Source organism: Neolamprologus brichardi, chromosome 9 (genome assembly GCF_056152115.1).
Source record: "Neolamprologus brichardi isolate AB-2024 chromosome 9, ASM5615211v1, whole genome shotgun sequence".
Classification (NCBI taxonomy): domain Eukaryota; kingdom Metazoa; phylum Chordata; class Actinopteri; order Cichliformes; family Cichlidae; genus Neolamprologus; species Neolamprologus brichardi.
Window position 1 is genome coordinate 4,202,990 of NC_142112.1, and position 17,838 is coordinate 4,220,827.

Sequence of the window (17,838 nt, forward strand, 5' to 3'; positions counted from 1 at the left end):
TACTGGGGTAACGTCAACATCATCTCGAGCCGCTGACTTTCTTCCAGCTAGCGTTTCCTTCTTTTTCGTTTATTTCTCTTTTCAGGTAAACCGCCGACTGGAAGTTATACAGGCGTATAAAACGGACCGCAAAGAGACCATTTTCCGGTAAGAAGCTGCGTTATCTCACGCCTAACGCCGGGACGTTTACCGAAGCTTTCGTAAACGAAGCTAAGCGAAAAAGTCTCAGCTAACAAGTTAGCAATAGCCGAACTAAGCTTCAGAACTGTAGTTTTAACAGACTACGCTGTCATAACGAGGCACAGCGACGCGGGTCAGTGTGATATCAGTGCAGCGTAGATGCAGTGTTTGTGCACACACACGCACACGAAACAAATCATGTTTCTAAATCAAAGTAAACACGTGACATTTGTTATTATTTAGCAGTTCTTCTTTACTCTTTTTAGCAGTGTGCACATCTTTATTTCCTTTACAAGCTCAGTGTTACTGTGAGGTACAAATCAGCCACTTCTTTCGCTACCACTCCTAATCACGTGACCGCCTGATCTGTTGTGCTCGTAAAATCTACTCAAGTGGAAAATGTCAGTATATGAATTAACAGGCACCACAGGGTTAAAGGTTATTCTTTAGTGTCTTCAAGTTTGGCCCTTTTATTTCACCAACAAGCACCGACTGTAACAGCATCAGGACTGGGTGTTATGAAATGATGTGGTTACTGTTGCTCCAAGGCAACAGGAACAGTGACAGACTGAACTCAATTAAATAATACAATAAATTACAAAGTTAAAAATACAGGAAATAACATAAAAATGGCTCCATCCAGCCAGCAGCTCCACGTGTCTGATTTGTTACTCAGTGTTCCTGTTTGTAGAGGTGGGAATCACCATACATCCCACGATACGATATTATTGCAATTTTTTAAAATAGTTTGCGATATTCAGATCCTGTACATAAAGGTAAACTTTATCAATATTCATTTTCTCTAATATCAAAGTCTCACACTCAGTCTTTCTCTCATTTCAGTTTGATTGTTGACAAACTGAACGGTTTGTATTACAGTCTAGTCCAACTTAACTGAATCAACCATCTGGTACAATTATAGCTATTCTGAACTATGCAGTTTATGAAAACTATGCAGCCCCTTCAGCAACTGAAGAATTTGAAAGTAAATTAAAACAAAATATAATTTTACATTAAATAAAAAAGTTTTAAACTTAATTAAAATAAAACATGTCTTAAATTAAAATAAGTAAACTGTCATGTTTATTGCTGCCAAAAACAAGTTAAACACATTTGGACAGTGAAGGAATGTCAGGATTCTTGCTCAGAAAAAGGATCAACATGCTCTGAAGTCAGAGCACAAAAACCTTTTTGTAACAAAATATCGATTTCTGCTGTCCCTGTATCCATACATTATTAGCAAACAAAATATCACCATACTACACAGTATCCATTTTTCCCCCACCCCTACCTGTTTGTGTGTCCACTAGTTTTAGGCATCATGGCAAGCCAGCGGCCTCCGTCCGGCATGGGCCGGCCGATGAGCCGCAGCGGATCTGTGGTCCCTGGTGCTGGGAGACCCCCTACAGCTATCCAGCCTCCTCCTACAGCTATGCGTGTTGCAACTGGGGTAAGCCATCAGCAGCATGGATACGCTATAGCTTTGAGATATTGAGTGTGTTATGTTCAGTCTGAAAATAAAATTGTTTGCTGACGATGTTGTGGTCTTAACATTTATAAAGCCACAGTTGTGCTGATTCTGTGTTTCTGCGCACCCAAGAAATGAGTGCCAGGTTTTACTGAGCCTATGTGTAACACTATGTACCAGCTTTGGCAAGAAAAAAGACCAAAAATGAAATGGACATTGTGCTTATGATGCATTTTTATAATGCACTTTTGTAATCTTTTGTGCAGTTCTGAGTACAGACTCTGTTTTCCCCTCCCTACATGTGTGTTGTATCTAATATGAGAAAAAAGAGATATCGTGATAATATTGTCACTGTGAATTCTTTCAGCTAAAATAATTTCAGAGTGAAAATGCAATTTTGTAACAGCCACAACTAAGGCACTGCATTTCCTCTTCCAGATGGTCCCAGGGACCAGTGCTCATCCAGGTTTGAGGGGTGGCATCCCCGTCGCCTCCCCCGGAGTCCTGACAGCACCGATCAAAGTGACTGAGAGGCCGGTCACCCAGCAGGGGCTCAGTGGGATGAAAACTGGCATGAAAGGTATGTTTTCTTCTTGGATATTTTTCTGGCTGTGTTTCTGTTTAATATATAAATAAACCTGTGACCTCCCTCCCACATTTCCTTTACCAAAGGACCTCAGAGACAAATTTTGGACAAGTCCTACTACTTGGGTCTTCTCAGGTAACACATACTCACCGGCATTAACAGTAACTCCTTATGTCAAAGTAAAGGAGTGCATAAACCATAGGTCAGCTCGATCACTTCACAAAAGATGCAAACATACTGAGCACATTCACATGTCTTAGAGTTGGTCTTGAGTTAAAATGTATTTATTTTTTCACCATAGATACAAATGTGATCTTTTTACGCTGCTCGTGAAAAACTCTATCGATGTGAAATTTGTTCTTCTGTCAGGAGTAAGATCAACGAGTTGACCACAGAGACCAGCAAACTGCACAAAGAGATCGAGAGCTACAACCAGGAGAACTCCGTCTATCTCTCTTATGAAAAGAGGTGGGTGGTGTTCTTCTTCTTCTTTTATGACCAAGTTTCTGTCTTCATTCCCGTCCTTTAACAGTTATAGAGTGAAAGATGAAATCCACTGAATCCAGATGAACACTGTATAATGTCCCCACATTGTAACCCTGTGATGTGTGTCTGCTGCAGGGCTGAAGGCCTCGCTGCTGAGATTAAGGACATGCAAGGCCAGCTTGCTGACTACAATATGGTAAACAGCAACAATGTTGTTAAACACTGAAAGATTGTATCCACTTTTTCACTGTGTTGTTGAGGAATTTCTAGCTGAAGCAGTCGGCCATGATGACTTAGGCTACGTCCACACGTATCCGGGTATTTTTGAAAACGCAGATTTTTCTATGCGTTTGCACCTTTCGTCCACACGTAAACGGCGTTTTTGGTCACTGAAAACTGAGATTTTTAAAAACTCCGGCCAGGGTGGATATTTTTGAAAACTCCGTTTTTGCGTTTACGTGTGGACGAGAAAAACGCAGAAAACGCAGCGTCAAAGGCGTGGGCATTTTTTGACGTCACACTGTGCGCCACATTATTGTTTCGGTGAAATGAATTTCTACAATACTGTTACTGTTAATTGTCTCTGCAGTGTTTAAATGCTCATATACACACACAGTTACTGTCCCTCCACACATACGACACTGTTCTGCTTCTATGCTCCAGCTTTGTTTACTTTTTCCCACCGAGGCTTCTAGACTTCTGATTGGCCAACATTTCTACACGGTTAGGAATATATCGCCACCTGCTGCTTTGGCATGTTCCTAGCAGCGTTTTCCTTCATTTCTGCCTTTACGTGTGGACGGGATTATTTTTTAAAATAAAACGGAAAATCTCCATTTTCAAAAATGCCCGTGTACGTGTGGACGTAGCCTTAAAATAGACGATGTAAACTTCCCACTTCAGGGACAGTAACTATTTGATTGCAGGTGTTACGATGTTATGAGGTTGTGTTTCTAGTTTTCAGTGAATGCGTTAAACACTGGACTCATTTTTACTTCACTTTTGTATTTTTTTATTTGTGTTTCCAGCTTGTGGACAAGCTCAACACCAACACAGAGATGGAGGAAATGATCAACGACTACAACATAGTAAGTAATCCATCACAACAATATAAAGGGGTTTTTCACGAACTGGAAATATAGTGAAAAATTCTCCCTTTAACTTTTTGATCTTGTGTTTAGTTGAAAGCCGAGAACGACAGCGAGGCAGAAAGCATCGATAACATCTTCACCGAGAGGAGAGAGTAAGTGCACGTTCTCATAAAGACACTTATGTCTCCATTAGACAGTTTTATGTTCACAAATACACTTTCTTATTTTCAGAATGAAGTACTAGGACATTATTTAATTTAGCCTGATGGCTAGTTGTCACATGAGTCATAAAACATTATTTAAAAAGAATCAGATATGTGCAGGTTTGAGACTTTTGAACACAAACACAACAGGAAACAACTGCTTGTTATGTAAAGATGAAGCAGCAGTGGAGTTTTCTTAATAAAACTGGTAAAATAAATGCCGCGTAGATCCGCGAGCAAACAAACACGTGGAGTTTTTTATCTGAAACACTTGCAAACTGTTTTCAAACCACCGTAAAGTGAGGTTCGTATAACACTGCACATTGCTGCTGGTGTTGTCGAGTCATGAAGACGCCTCTTTAGTGCCACTGGAGGTGAAAACTCTTGTAAACCATGTGACTTCATCGTTCTAGTGCCAAACAAGGATAAAGCTGTCGATCTAACTGGGCGCTCGCACACTGACACTAATGGCTCAGATTACAGGAAGTGTTCTGCACTTGAATATTGTTCTTCTAGTGGTCAAAAAGTGGAGTTAGGATTGTTGCAGACTCCTCGTAGCTGACAGCTGTCAGTCAGGCAACAATGCAGGTCGTGGAGTTAAGAGCCTGAATTTGTTCTTTCAATAACGAACAGTACAGCTCTCACACAATATGAGTGGTTTTGTGACCCGTGAAATGATAAAACTCAGCGGTGTTTATCAAACAGCAGGTTTGCCACTGAATGGATTGTATTGTGTTTGTGGTTTGGTTTCTTATCATCGTCGTTTCTCCTCGCGCACGTCACTCTTCTCTCCTGATATACGGATCCTCAAAGTACTCCTGCTCCTCCTGCTCCTCGTCTCTCTGTCTGTTCATCTGTTCAAAGCTGAATGTTTGATTGGTCGGGTGTCTTCCCGTCGCTGAGAACTCTGTCGACACGAAATCCTCGTCGCCCTCCTCGGCTTCTTGTCGTAACTGCTGATGCCTGTAGTTGTGGAAGAGCTTGTACCAGGACGGCCCCTTGACGGCACATACGATGAGCACGGAGGTCGTTACCGCCAAGATCGCGACGGATGCTGTGAATTTCCAGGTGTTGCCGAGCGCGGGTGCCGGGTCTGGTTTGGGTTTGAGGATGGAGACGGGTTATGAGCTTGCATTTGTGCGTCCACGTATTTAAGTGGAGAAAATGATCTGATGTCGTACCTTTGCTGACGCTGTTGTTCTGACTGGTTGACTGCGTGGTCGTCATAGTAACTGATGGGCCCGACGTGTGTTGAGGGCGGACTGGTGTTTTTGGTTTCTGAGGGTCTGGAGTGACGGTGGGTGATAATGTGGAGCACAGTGCTGTAGCATTAAGAAGATCTCGTCCAGCCTGCTCTGCTGGAGATGCACAGACGACCTGTGGTCCTCCTGCAGCCACACACCATTTCAGTAGGTCTTACATGCTCTTTCAGTTAAGTTAGAGAACAGTTTCTTCACATAGAAAGGGATTTTAAACACTGGCCTCATTATCTCTCTATACTGCACTCCTACTTGTCTCTACTTGTTTTCATTCAAAGCAGTACTTTTGGCTATACTGGGATAAATCTTTAACAATGATGTGAAAATAAAGTTCACTGATTGATCCAAGAGAATCACTGAAATTTGCAACATGGGACATATGATTTAATAATCAAGCTACCAGCAACAACATTTTCCTTTAAGTAAGTAACCAGACCATCGCTCAGTTTCCCCAGGAGACATTTTTTGCTCACTAAGGCAGAGCATTGAACTCTATATGGCACAGGTGTCGAACTCCAGGCCTCGAGGGCCGGTGTCCTACAGGTTTTAGATGTTTCCTTGATCCAACACAGCTGATTTAAATGGCTAAATTACCTCCTCAACATGTCCTGAAGTTCTCCAGAGGCCTGGTAATGAACTGATTACTTGATTCAGGTGTGTTGACCCAGGGTGAGATCTAAAACTTGCAGGACACCGGCCCTTGAGGCCTGGAGTTTGACACCCCTGCTATATGGGAACCAGGTTGTATATGGTGGGTGCTCTCCTGCATATATGCTGCTTTTTTTATGGTAACCATCACCAAAGTGTCACCACAGCACCTGTGTGCAGTTTAAAAGGAAGCAGACAAAAGCACTTATGTTCTTATGTGTTGATCAGCTGTGTGAGCTTTAGGTTCTTTAGGTAATTCTGGCTTCCAGTAACATCAGTTGCCAATAATCTTTCAAATAAGGCTCAAATAAAACCTCCATACCAGCTGTGCGAGTCTCTTACATGGCTCATAGATTGTAAGTAAAAATGTGCCGCTGTAGGTTCAAGCAAGATGCTCCGTGTCTACTAAAATTCCTTCAAATAAAGATGCACTGCTCAAAAGAAGTTCAGGAACACTTTGAACACCGGTCTCAGTGGGGGGAAAGCCATGCTGGATACTGATATGGATGGGGGAATGAAAAGATGGGAATGAAAATGATCAGCCTAGAGAGGGCCGAATTCAAAGACACAACGCAAATAAAAGTGAAGCAATGATGCAGCCAGTCTGTTGTCCCGATCACTGATGTCAGGCAGGTGCCGTTGCCTAGCCTGTAGACGTCTGTGTCCCCCCCCCATAGATATGCCTCCCCATACCATTCCTGACCCACCACCAATCTGGTGGTGCTGAACGGTGTTACAGGCAGCACAGCATTCTCTACAGCTGCTCCAGACCCTTTCACATGTGTCACGTGACCTCAGCACACTCATGAACTGTGTTTGTGGCACCGAAAAAATGTTCCTTTCTTTGTTTGAGCAGTGTTTATAGTTTTCAAACTGCTGTAATTGACTCATTAGCTCCCAGAAAGGGTCACAGGTCAGCCAACATTTAAAAGTGTGTGATGAAAATTACTACCCATGGTAACATTTGCTGCGTCGATCTGTCCAATGATGGTCAGCAGGGGACAGGAGCAATTCCAGGGGTTTCCCTGTAGGTTCAGTACCTGATGGGACCAGACAGAGCGAGGTGAATGAACTAATAACACATCCTGTACAGGAAACACTTACATGTGCAGCCCTAAATCCCCATACACATGCATGCATTTCTTTATGTATGTCATGTCTAGATTAGTTATAACTTAACTCTAAGTTTGCAGATTCTTTTTGAAATGCTCGTTTTACCTGTAACTTGTTCAGCCCACTGATCAGCTGTGCAGGGAGGCTTGTTAGCGAGTTGTTGGTCAGGTCCAACTCTGTCAAGACATCCAGGTCACTGAAAGCCTGAGGGTCAAGGCTACAGAAAACAGCACAGCAGAATTATATTACACTTGATTACATACCACACTGTACTTGGATATATTACTAACATGCAACAGTAGTAGGTTTTAGTAAGTATCCACCAACATCAAAATCAAACCAGTTTAATGGTCGGTGTTTAACACACAGTATACTTAAAGCTAGGGATGCAACGATACCAATTTTTTCAAACCGATACGATACCGATACTTGGATCTGAGTACTTGCCGATACAGAGTACAAAAAACGATACTTCTACCACACACACACACACACACACACAAATGCAATTAATTGAAAGACAGGTTTTATTTTATTCTCTGCCGATAAAAAATAAAATCTTAATAAAAATGACCATAAAAAAATTTCAAGTGAAAAATAAGCACTTCTGTTAAATTATTGCAGAGTCTCCACATTGTAATTTAACAAAATATCACTGAACTATTGGCACTGTCTCGAGCTTTCAGAATAATAAATAAACACTTCTGTTTGGAATAAAATAAATACAAATTAGGTTTGAGAATAAAATAAACGTTTAAATTATTGCAGAGTGTCCATATTGTAAACAAACAAACAAAATAATTATTATAAAATAAATAATAAATGAAATAATAATTGGCCCCCTAGTGGCCAATCTAAAAACTACAACAGAAATGACAAGCCACCCTCTGATTAATGAAATAAGTTGGTATCGGTTCATGGTATCGGTTAACTTTTACGAGTATGAGTACACACAGATTTTACAGTATCGGCCCCAATACCCGATACCAGTATCGGTATCGGTGCATCCCTACTTAAAGCAGCTAATTAGCATTTAGCTAGAAGTTAGACTTTTGCTAGCCTACTGACCTGCTGATGTTGTTTCTGGTGAGAGACAGCACTCTGAGGTTCGGTACCACAGAGAAGTATTTGGCTGGAATAGCAGTGATCCAGTTAGCATCCAAGTGGAGCTCTACCAGGCTGGGATAGCTAGCTAGTGCTTGTTTGTCCGTGTCATTCAGAGTAATTAGGTTCCCTTCAATCATCAGTTTGGTAACATTTACATTTTCAGAGTTTTCGGGGATGACTTGAAGATGTTTGTTGGTGAAGTTTGCTGTCAGCTGATGGGTGGAACAGGAACAATTGTTATAGAAAACTGGAAAAATATAGAAATAGACAGCTGGAGCAAAATGGTGTTAAAGGCCAGAACTTTTCTTACGGTTTCACCGTCTTTCACTGTCTCAGTATGTTTCACCAGCCCTGCAGTGAGCCACAGCAGGAGGAGAGGCTGCCAGCACCGCTCCATCACACCACACTGAAAGGAAATGATACAAAGTCCTGTAACCAACACGTGACAGAGAAAACACGCTCATTTGTTTTATCTGGGCTCTTAAGAAAACCAGTAATTAATTCATTTTTTGCCTGGTAGAATTCAGCTTTTTGATTGGAAAAGCGTTACGATGGCACAGATATCGACGAAGCCCAATTATGTAGTTGGACTAAAATAATCTGACTAACATCAACTCCATTTATACACAAGGTTTGCATAAGTTACAGTTAAAAAATAATCATTTAGCCTGTCAGTAAAATGTATTTTCTGAAATACATATTTAGCTCCTCCCCCTTTAAGCCAGCATTCTTTGGATTGGCTGTGCCTCTTAGAAACAAGGTTGCGTGACACAGTAGCGCCTGAAGACCACAAAGAGATGAAAAATATCAGCGTATGCTGTGAAAAGTGTGCAGGGGTTAAAAGTGTGAGATTTTGTAAATAAGTATTGGCCGATGTTTACACTGAGCACAGCACGTCATGAGGACAAATACTCACAAATACGAGTGATACAAAGTGCCATAAATGTGCATTCTAAGTAATGGCCAGCAGGGGGAGCTGCAGAAAGTCTAATATATGGCAACAGTAAAACAGCGCTTGGGTCTCTTGATCACTGACCTTATGATCACTTCCACGATAAGCTGATGGTCTCAGTTTCACATGAAAACAAAACTACACTGATCTTTCAATGATGGCCCCATTAGAATGAAAAAGGAGGATAAAACTTTACCACAACGTCCGTGTGTGCCTGTTACCAAACAGCAGGGTGGTGACAGTGTAAAAGGCAGCTTGAGGCTTTACAATGTTTTGTTTAAAGTGTTTGATTCAAACAGCAGGTAGGCGGAGCACAGCTCGCTGACATCACAAAGAGCAGAAGGAAAAAACTGTTCAGAATCTGATGAAAATACCCTTTAGAGTCGGGAGCTATTAAGCCATCTAACCTGAGGATAAAAACATTACCCATCATTGCACGGCATATTTCTGTGAATTCTTTGTATGTGCAGTGAGCTGAGAAATCGGGCACTTAAACCCGAGGTCAGAGTACAGCAGAGATAAAGCTCTGTGTTAGGGAGCGAGTGTGGTTGTTGAGTGCACACTGATGCTGGAGTGTCTTTTTTACAGAAACGTCAGTGCACGTCTTCTTTTGAAGGACACGTGTAGAAATGTGTCTCACAATCACAAGTCCTGTGTGGTTTTCACAGTTTCTCTTTATACTTGTTGTGTAATCATCTTTTACTAATGAAAAGTAGCAGAAGAATCTTACCTTCTTCTACAGATGAACCTTCGTCCTGTGTTCCTCTCACGCAGTCAGCGTACCGAGTGACCTTTGTTCCTTGTAAAACAAGTGTGCACTCTGTGCTAACTGTTTATGATTGATCAAGTTGGTCCTCCCATCTTTGCTGTCTTCCTTCTTCTGCCTACAAGTATCTCTCAGGTTACTGTTGGAAATGGCTCATCTGAATATATATGTGAACTAGTTCAAGGTGTAATTCTGCAAATGACTGAATATGATTAATGACAAGCATTTTAGTTCTTTTAATGATGAATGATGAATGAAAAAATGTTTCAGCAACATTTGCAAACTATTGTAAACGTTGTAGTGATTAATAGTGCTGTGAAAGTGAGCAGGCACTCCAGCAGACTGGGTTACATACCTGTGAGGAAAATCAAGAGAAGTGCATGACAGCTGAACAAGAATCCCCACATTCCTACTCTTCCATTGAAGTAGAGACTGATGTAAATGTGACGGGAAGAAAGCTGGAGCTGCATCGCAGCCGGAGCACCGTCTCTGGGAAAGTCGGGTTTCAGCACAGACGAGGGAATGTTGAGACTGGAGGAGCTGATCTACATCACAGGGGTCGGGTTCAAGTGTAAACGTACGATGGGAATGTTTATTCAAGAGTTTTGTGCTGTAGTCTTCCTCCATGAGTCCCAGAGCAGGGGTGTCAAACATAAGGCCCGTGGGCCAGGATCAGCCCTCCAAAGTCTTCAGTCTGGCCCACTGTGGAAAATGAAGGAGGGCATAAATCTTCTACGGTGTCGACGTGCTCCATGACCACTCGTACTGTACCAAAGTAAATAAGTCGTAGATAAACCAACAAACGGCAGAAAGTTGCTCGTTTTTCACTGGCTACTATAGAAATTATCATTTTTATATTCGATTCATAAAGAAAAACAGAAAAAGGACAAAAATGTTTATCTTTGAATTACAGGACAGTCGGCACACTCTGGTTTAGCTCAGTGGGATGATCAGGAGGTCATACGGCGTGTGGCCGGACAGCAGTAGGCCCGGGTTTGAGTCTGATCCGCGCTAAGCCTTTACTGCATGCCCCCCCCCTCCCACATGTCTCTATGGAATAAGGGCTAAAAAGGCCCCAAAATTTAAAAAGAAAGCTTATTTGTTTCTTACAGTTTAAGTGCAAAGATACTGAGATGTATTATTGAATTGCTTTTGTGTTTTTTATGTTGAAATCTCTCAGAGAAAGAGCAGTTTCACTGATGCTGCCGGCTTCAGATCATAGTTGTGTTTCAGTGTTGTGATGTAGCAGGAAACAGGAGGAAGCTTTGACCACAGCTGCTCAATTCTGTCTCCGTTCGTCGTTGGTTGGTGCAGTAAAGAATGAAAACTAATAAAAAATAAATCCTTTCTTCATCTGCTTTGCCTTATTTTTCATGTGGAACGCTTTGGTTGTCCAGCGTTCAGTCAGGGCCTCCATAGACACACCTGAGGAGGTGGGTTGCAAAGCAGCTTGTGCCACAACTTAAGCAGCTTAGATAGCCTGACCCGATGTTAACTGATGTGTAGAAGCGTGTGGCATCCTTTACCTGTCTGCATGCACTCTGTCCACTCTGTCCACTCTGTCCACTCTGTCCACTCTGCAGGAGAGAGGAGGCAATCAGGGCCATCGAGGAGGAGGTCAGGAGAGAGAGGCGCGTTGCTGATGAAGTCATCCAAGCAATGCCGGCAGCAAAGCAAGAGAAATATTTCACCATGACAACCACTAATGAGGAACTGCTGCAGGTGAAGCTGTAGTTGTTGTGGGGAAAGAGGAGATTGGTTCATGTCAGCAGGCATGATGAAATCTCACTCTGGCAAGAACTCAGCTGATTCTTTTGTTTGGCAGGAGCTGACTGTTCTCCAGGAGGAGCTGGACGTCCTAATAACGAGGAAGGAGGACTATGAAGCCGTGAGTCGGGTGGAGGGGACGGTGTGAGCGAGGTGGAGGAGCAGCATGGTGTTTTACGTGAACGATCCTCGTTGCAGGAGCTGTCCCACTCGCAGATAAAGCAGGAGATGGTTCGGCTTCACGAGACCTTGTCAGCGCTGGAGGCCAAACGAGACGCGATGGAGGCGGAGCAGAAGAGCCTGGGTTCACCGCAGGAAGAGCGAGAGAAGTTATTTAAGCAGGTGTGCGCGCTGGCTTATCGGTCACTGCTACATCAGAGAGGACGGGAGGGGTTTGATGAAATGTCACAGAAACTTTTACAAACAGGAAATAGATTTGTTTGTGTTCCTGAAACTGGCTTTTACAAGGACATCACATGAACTCAGTTGCAGTCTGGTTGAGGAATTCGGTTCCTCAGCGTTCACTGCCTCCACACATTCAGGGTCTGCACCGGCAAAAACCCTCTTTCAGCATGAAAAAGCAACTATAGCTGCGATGTTTGTGTCCTGGTGCTTTATTTTGTTCTCCAATGTTCTCTGATTAAGTTCAATTCAATTCAATTTTATTTATATAGCGCCAAATCACAACAAAAGTCGCCTCAAGGCGCTTCATAGATACAGAGAAAAGCCCAACAATCATATGACCCCCTATGAGCAGCACTTTGGCGACAGTGGGAAGGAAAAACTCCCTTTTAACAGGAAGAAACCTCCAGCAGAACCAGGCTCAGGGAGGGGCGGGGCCATCTGCTGTGATTGGTTGGGGTGAGAGAAGGAAGACAGGATAAAGACATGCTGTGGAAGAGAGACAGAGATTAATAACAGATATGATTCAATACAGAGAGGTCTGTTAACACATAGTGAGTGAGAAAGGTGACTGGAAAGGAAAAACTCAATGCATCATGGGAATCCCCGGCAGCCTACATCTATTGCAGCATAACTAAGGGAGGATTCAGGGTCACCTGGTCCAGCCCTAACTATATGCTTTAGCAAAAAGGAAAGTTTTAAGCCTAATCTTGAAAGTAGAGATAGTGTCTGTCTCCTGAATCCAAACTGGAAGCTGGTTCCACAGAAGAGGGGCCTGAAAACTGAAGGCTCTCCCTCCCATTCTACTTTTAAATACTCTAGGAACAACAAGTAGGCCTGCAGAGCGAGAGCGAAGTGCTCTAATAGGGTGATATGGTACTACAAGGTCATTAAGATAAGATGGGGCCTGATTATTTAAGACCTTGTATGTGAGGAGCAGGATTTTGAATTCTGGATTTAACAGGAAGCCAAAACAGGAGAAATCTGCTCTCTCTTTCTAGTCCCTGTCAGGACTCTTGCTGCAGCATTTTGGATTAGCTGAAGGCTTTTCAGGGAGTTTTTAGGACTTCCTGATAATAATGAATTGGTAATTAAGTAAACTTAATAACACTGAAGTTTAACCCAGGTTACTGTGGTAACGTACAGTAGGGCTGTTCTTCATCCTAAACGTGTGCAGTGATTCAGAGAGTAAGTCAACAGCACCATCATGTGGTCAAACGACCAAACTGCTGAATGGTAAACAGCAGAGTTCCTGAAGCTTCAAGACTGAAGCTGTGCTTCTGTTTTCCAGGTGAAAGAGGACAACCAGGAAATTGCCAGCATGGAGAGGCAGTATGTACTCATTACAAGTATTTAGATACTCGTCACTTCTGCGTGTGCGTGTAAGAATATGTGTATATTGTGTGTACTCAGGCTTACGGAGATACGGGACAGGACAAGACAAATCACAGAGGAGATCCGACACCTGGAGCAGGACTCAGAAGCAGCTCAGGGTAACCCACGGGATGAGGATCTAAATCTGAATCACCTTTGATGTGATTTCAATATTCTGAACATTTCCACAGGCGAGTGTCAACAAAAATACAAAGAGCTGAAGAGGAAGGAAGAGGAGATCGACCGTGAGTCCCAGTCGAACTGAACACTTGTGACATTCGAGAACATTTCTTATGTACTGTGTGCGTTTATTGCAAAAGAAAAAAATGAACACATACAACAGTTAACGGAGAGATATAACCTCTGTCCTCTTCTCAGGGTTCCTCGAGTCGTTTGAGGAGTCCAGGGCTCAGGAGGAGGAGAGATTAAAGCAGGGCCAGGAGAACATTGTCTCACTCCTGGAGCACTGCAGCAGGGTGAGCAGCGCTGATGAAATGGACAAACACAGAGTGGTCCACTGCACTAACTGTGCGTGTCTTTGTAGAACATGTTGCGGCTCCGTCAGGTGGACACAGTGACAGCCAGCGAGTTGAGGAACATGCAGGAAGTGCTGGTGAGCAAGGAGACCGAGGTGGTCCAGTCAGAGAGCACCGCTAGAGGACTGACGACAGGTGGGTGACACACACACGGTCGGGTTTCCCTCACTTCTAAAGAGATCACATTCATTTATTATGTCCCGACAACACGAGCACTGAACAAAGCCCCTGCTCTGCCCCTGCAGAGTCCCAGCGCCTGCAGCAGGACCTGGAGAAGGTGCAGCAGCTGGAGGGGAAGATCACAGGCGAGCTGAGCAGCCTGCAGGAGCGCGTCAGCACCATGCAGGCTGAGCTGCATACCTACAGGGACCTGGACACCCTCAGACTCACAGCTGAGGAGAGGAAGAAGGTAACTGCAAACTCTTTTTGTGCTGAAGGTCTCTTCCTGTTAAAGGGAGTTCTTTCTCACCACTGTCCCCGAGAGCTTCAATGATGGAGCTCCGTTTTAAAAAATGAACTGACCATTCTTTGTTTTCTCTCCTTGTGCTGCAGAGGCTGCAGGAGGAGCAGGTGTCGCTGACTCAGCGTCGAGATGCATTTGGACAGCTGCTGGAGGAGACGAGCCAGAAATATGAAGCCCTGAAGACCAAACTGCAAGAAAACGAGACTCACGCTCAGGTTAGTCGTGTTTTGGTACACGGGGAACAGACTGAATCTTCTGACCCTCCTCACCAGCTGCCTTCCTGTTTTGTGTTGCTTTGTGTCTGAACGTTAGCTGGCTAACCTGGAGAGGAAATGGCAGCACCTGGAGCAGAACAATTTTGTGATGAAAGAATGTATCCTTTAGAAATATGACGTATGAATTCATCCACACCTCTATTCAGTCTCCAGCATCCAGTGAGCTTTTTAAACACTAGGACCAGTTCTTTACAGCTTTGGCAACGTTTGGAGGTAATTAAAGGAGCAGTACTTGTCAGATGTGTGCATACAGTTATTTTTATTTTCCAGCTCTCGAAAAGACGCCCGGTTTCTGTCTTCTATAAACCTCTGGTCTCTGAGACACCAGTTCTGTGAGCTCTGTGGTTTTTCCTTAACTGCAGCGTCAGTCATCGCCTCCAAATCCCAGGAGAGCGACTACGCCTCAGTCGCCAAGAGCGTCTCCCAACAGGTGGTCGATTACAACAAGAGCCTCATAGAGTTGCTGCAGAACAACATGAGTTAAAAACAAAAGGCTTTATTCATTTGGTTCCAGATGAAGCTTTCTGACAGGCTCATGGTCATTAAGAGCAAAATGTGTTGAGTTTATACCCAAATACCTTTTCAGTCATTCAAAGGCAGAGAGATTGTGCTGCATTGAGACAGTAGCTTCAAGTAGAGATGTAAATGTAAAAGGGCGAGCTAATTTAAATAAACGTGTTTCATAGGTACTGTCTGTTTATTGCAAAAGAAAAAAATAAACACATACAATTAACTGAGACGGAGACATACAAATGCATCAGTTAAACTAACGTACATGTCTAATGCATCATGGGAATCCCCGGCAGCCTACATCTATTGCAGCATAACTAAGGGAGGATTCAGGGTCACCTGGTCCAGCCCTAACTATATGCTTTAGCAAAAAGGAAAGTTTGAAGCCTAATCTTAAAAGTAGAGATAGTGTCTGTCTCCTGAATCCAAACTGGAAGCTGGTTCCACAGAAGAGGGGCCTGAAAACTGAAGGCTCTGCCTCCCATTCTACTTTTAAATACTCTAGGAACAACAAGTAGGCCTGCAGAGCGAGAGCGAAGTGCTCTAATAGGGTGATATGGTACTACAAGGTCAAACGACTCAGATAAAACTGAGGTCATTGTACTCGGCGCTGAAAAGCTTAGAAATATGGTATCTAACCAGATTCTTACTCTGGATGGCATTACCTTGGCCTCCAGTAACACTGTGAGGAACCTTGGAGTCATTTTTGACCAGGATATGTCCTTCAACGCACATATTAAACAAATATGTAAGACTGCTTTCTTCCATTTGCGCAACATCTCTAAAATTAGAAATATCCTGTCTCAGAGTGACGCTGAAAAACTAGTTCATGCATTTATTACTTCCAGGCTGGACTACTGCAATTCATTATTATCAGGATGTCCAAAAAACTCACTGAAAAGCCTTCAGTTAATCCAAAATGCTGCAGCAAGAGTCCTGACAGGGAATAGAAAGAGAGAGCATATTTCTCCTGTTTTGGCCTCCCTTCATTGGCTTCCTGTTAAATCCAGAATTGAATTCAAAATCCTGCTCCTCACATACAAGGTCTTAAATAATCAGGCCCCATCTTATCTTAATGACCTTGTAGTACCATATCACCCTATTAGAGCACTTCGCTCTCGCTCTGCAGGCCTACTTGTTGTTCCTAGAGTATTTAAAAGTAGAATGGGAGGGAGAGCCTTCAGTTTTCAGGCCCCTCTTCTGTGGAACCAGCTTCCAGTTTGGATTCAGGAGACAGACACTATCTCTACTTTTAAGATTAGGCTTAAAACTTTCCTTTTTGCTAAGGCATATAGTTAGGGCTGGACCAGGTGACCCTGAATCCTCCCTTAGTTATGCTGCAATAGATGTAGGCTGCCGGGGGATTCCCATGATGCATTGAGTTTTTCCCTTCCAGTCACCTTTCTCACTCAGTATGTGTTAACAGACCTCTCTGTATTGAATCGTATCTGTTATTAACCTCTGTCTCTCTTCCACAGCATGTCTTTATCCTGTCTTCCTTCTCTCACCCCAACCGGTCGCAGCAGATGGCCGCCCCTCCCTGAGCCTGGTTCTGCCGGAGGTTTCTTCCTGTTAAAAGGGAGTTTTTCCTTCCCACTGTCGCCAAAGTGCTTGCTCATAGGGGGTCATATGATTGTTGGGTTTTTCTCTGTATCTATGAAGCGCCTTGAGGCGACTTTTGTTGTGATTTGGCGCTATATAAATAAAATTGAATTGAATTGAATTGAATTGAATTGAATTGAAATTAAGATAATAGACTGTATATAAAAGATGGGCATAGTTTCCAGGTCTAGAAATTGAATGTATAGAAGTGTTTAGGCGTTCAGTTCCTTCCTGATGAATCCCAAAAGTAATTTGTGCCGATAGCTGGAATCAAACCAGCAACTTTTTGCTTACCAACTAAAGCTTCTTAAAGACAACAGTCCAGTCAGGCCAACCTTTTCCTTGAGGTTTAACAGAGTTAGCCTGCTAGCATTCACTGCTACTTTCAAACTATCGAGCTAGTTAGTTGTATAGAAGCTAAAATGTTGACAAAGCTGTATGTTTAAGCACAAAGAGACTGATTGCAGATGTCAGGGTAATCTCGTCTTGTCACAGTAAAAGCTGGAGTTGATCTTGAGAATATCTGGTTTTCATGGCTGGTTGTTTATCCAACCAGGAATCTAAAGGGTGCATCTTAATGTGCACAGCAACATACAGGCCGCAGCCAAATCTAAAGGACAGACGGACACGTTTTATTTTTATTTATTGCTTTTAATTACAGAAAAAAACAGGAACAATTTGCATAAAATCCAAATTCCACTCTAGAAATATTTGACCTTTCTGGTGTGTAGATATCAAAGAGTACAGTAAACATTGATGAACAGTACAGCATTTTTCTAACCATTCAAAGGTCAATAAAATGAAACTTGGGTTTATTTGGTGTCCTCGGTATATACACACACATGAATCCCCTCTTCTTCATCCACATCTTCTCACTGCTTGTGATCCAGAGCAGTGGGATCGTCAAGTCTTGAATGAAAAGGAAGAACTTCAAAGGGAAACACGAATAAAGCCCATCTACAGTTGTTTGTTTTTGTGCATCTCTTTAGCAGTTTTACATGAAATATCTTGTCTCCACCACTTGCTTCTCTTGTCACCCAATTTAAAACA

The 17,838-nt window shown here is 42.9% G+C and overlaps 2 protein-coding genes across 4 annotated transcripts; one reads left to right on the forward strand and one right to left on the reverse strand.

Annotated features, from left to right (window-relative positions):
* On the forward strand, positions 1 to 15,702 carry ift74 (intraflagellar transport 74). Its single transcript, XM_087845833.1, has 20 exons — positions 1 to 147; positions 1,491 to 1,630; positions 2,087 to 2,228; positions 2,321 to 2,369; positions 2,604 to 2,702; positions 2,856 to 2,916; positions 3,749 to 3,808; positions 3,902 to 3,963; positions 11,443 to 11,581; positions 11,685 to 11,747; positions 11,825 to 11,968; positions 13,320 to 13,360; positions 13,442 to 13,521; positions 13,594 to 13,647; positions 13,781 to 13,878; positions 13,947 to 14,073; positions 14,184 to 14,347; positions 14,491 to 14,616; positions 14,714 to 14,774; positions 15,045 to 15,702. Exons 2-20 carry the CDS (start codon positions 1,502 to 1,504, stop codon positions 15,158 to 15,160), a joined length of 1,815 nt encoding a protein of 604 aa, XP_087701959.1. The 5' UTR covers positions 1 to 147; positions 1,491 to 1,501; the 3' UTR covers positions 15,161 to 15,702.
* Positions 4,612 to 9,867, reverse strand: LOC102789326 (leucine-rich repeat-containing protein 19-like). Of its 3 annotated transcripts, none has more exons than XM_006800869.3 (7): positions 9,824 to 9,867; positions 8,452 to 8,547; positions 8,103 to 8,353; positions 7,140 to 7,251; positions 6,874 to 6,961; positions 5,196 to 5,402; positions 4,612 to 5,107 (listed from the first exon to the last, which is right to left on the reverse strand). In XM_006800869.3, the coding sequence occupies exons 2-7, from the start codon at positions 8,536 to 8,538 to the stop codon at positions 4,794 to 4,796; spliced, it is 1,059 nt and encodes a 352-aa protein (XP_006800932.2). In that variant the 5' UTR covers positions 8,539 to 8,547; positions 9,824 to 9,867; the 3' UTR covers positions 4,612 to 4,793. The 3 variants fall into 3 exon arrangements, with proteins under 3 accessions (XP_006800932.2, XP_087701684.1, XP_087701685.1); XM_087845558.1 differs by having other exon boundaries at positions 8,452 to 8,570; positions 9,824 to 9,865; XM_087845559.1 differs by lacking the exon at positions 9,824 to 9,867 and adding an exon at positions 9,290 to 9,320 and having other exon boundaries at positions 8,452 to 8,570.
* Positions 15,703 to 17,838: the final 2,136 nt, after the last annotated feature.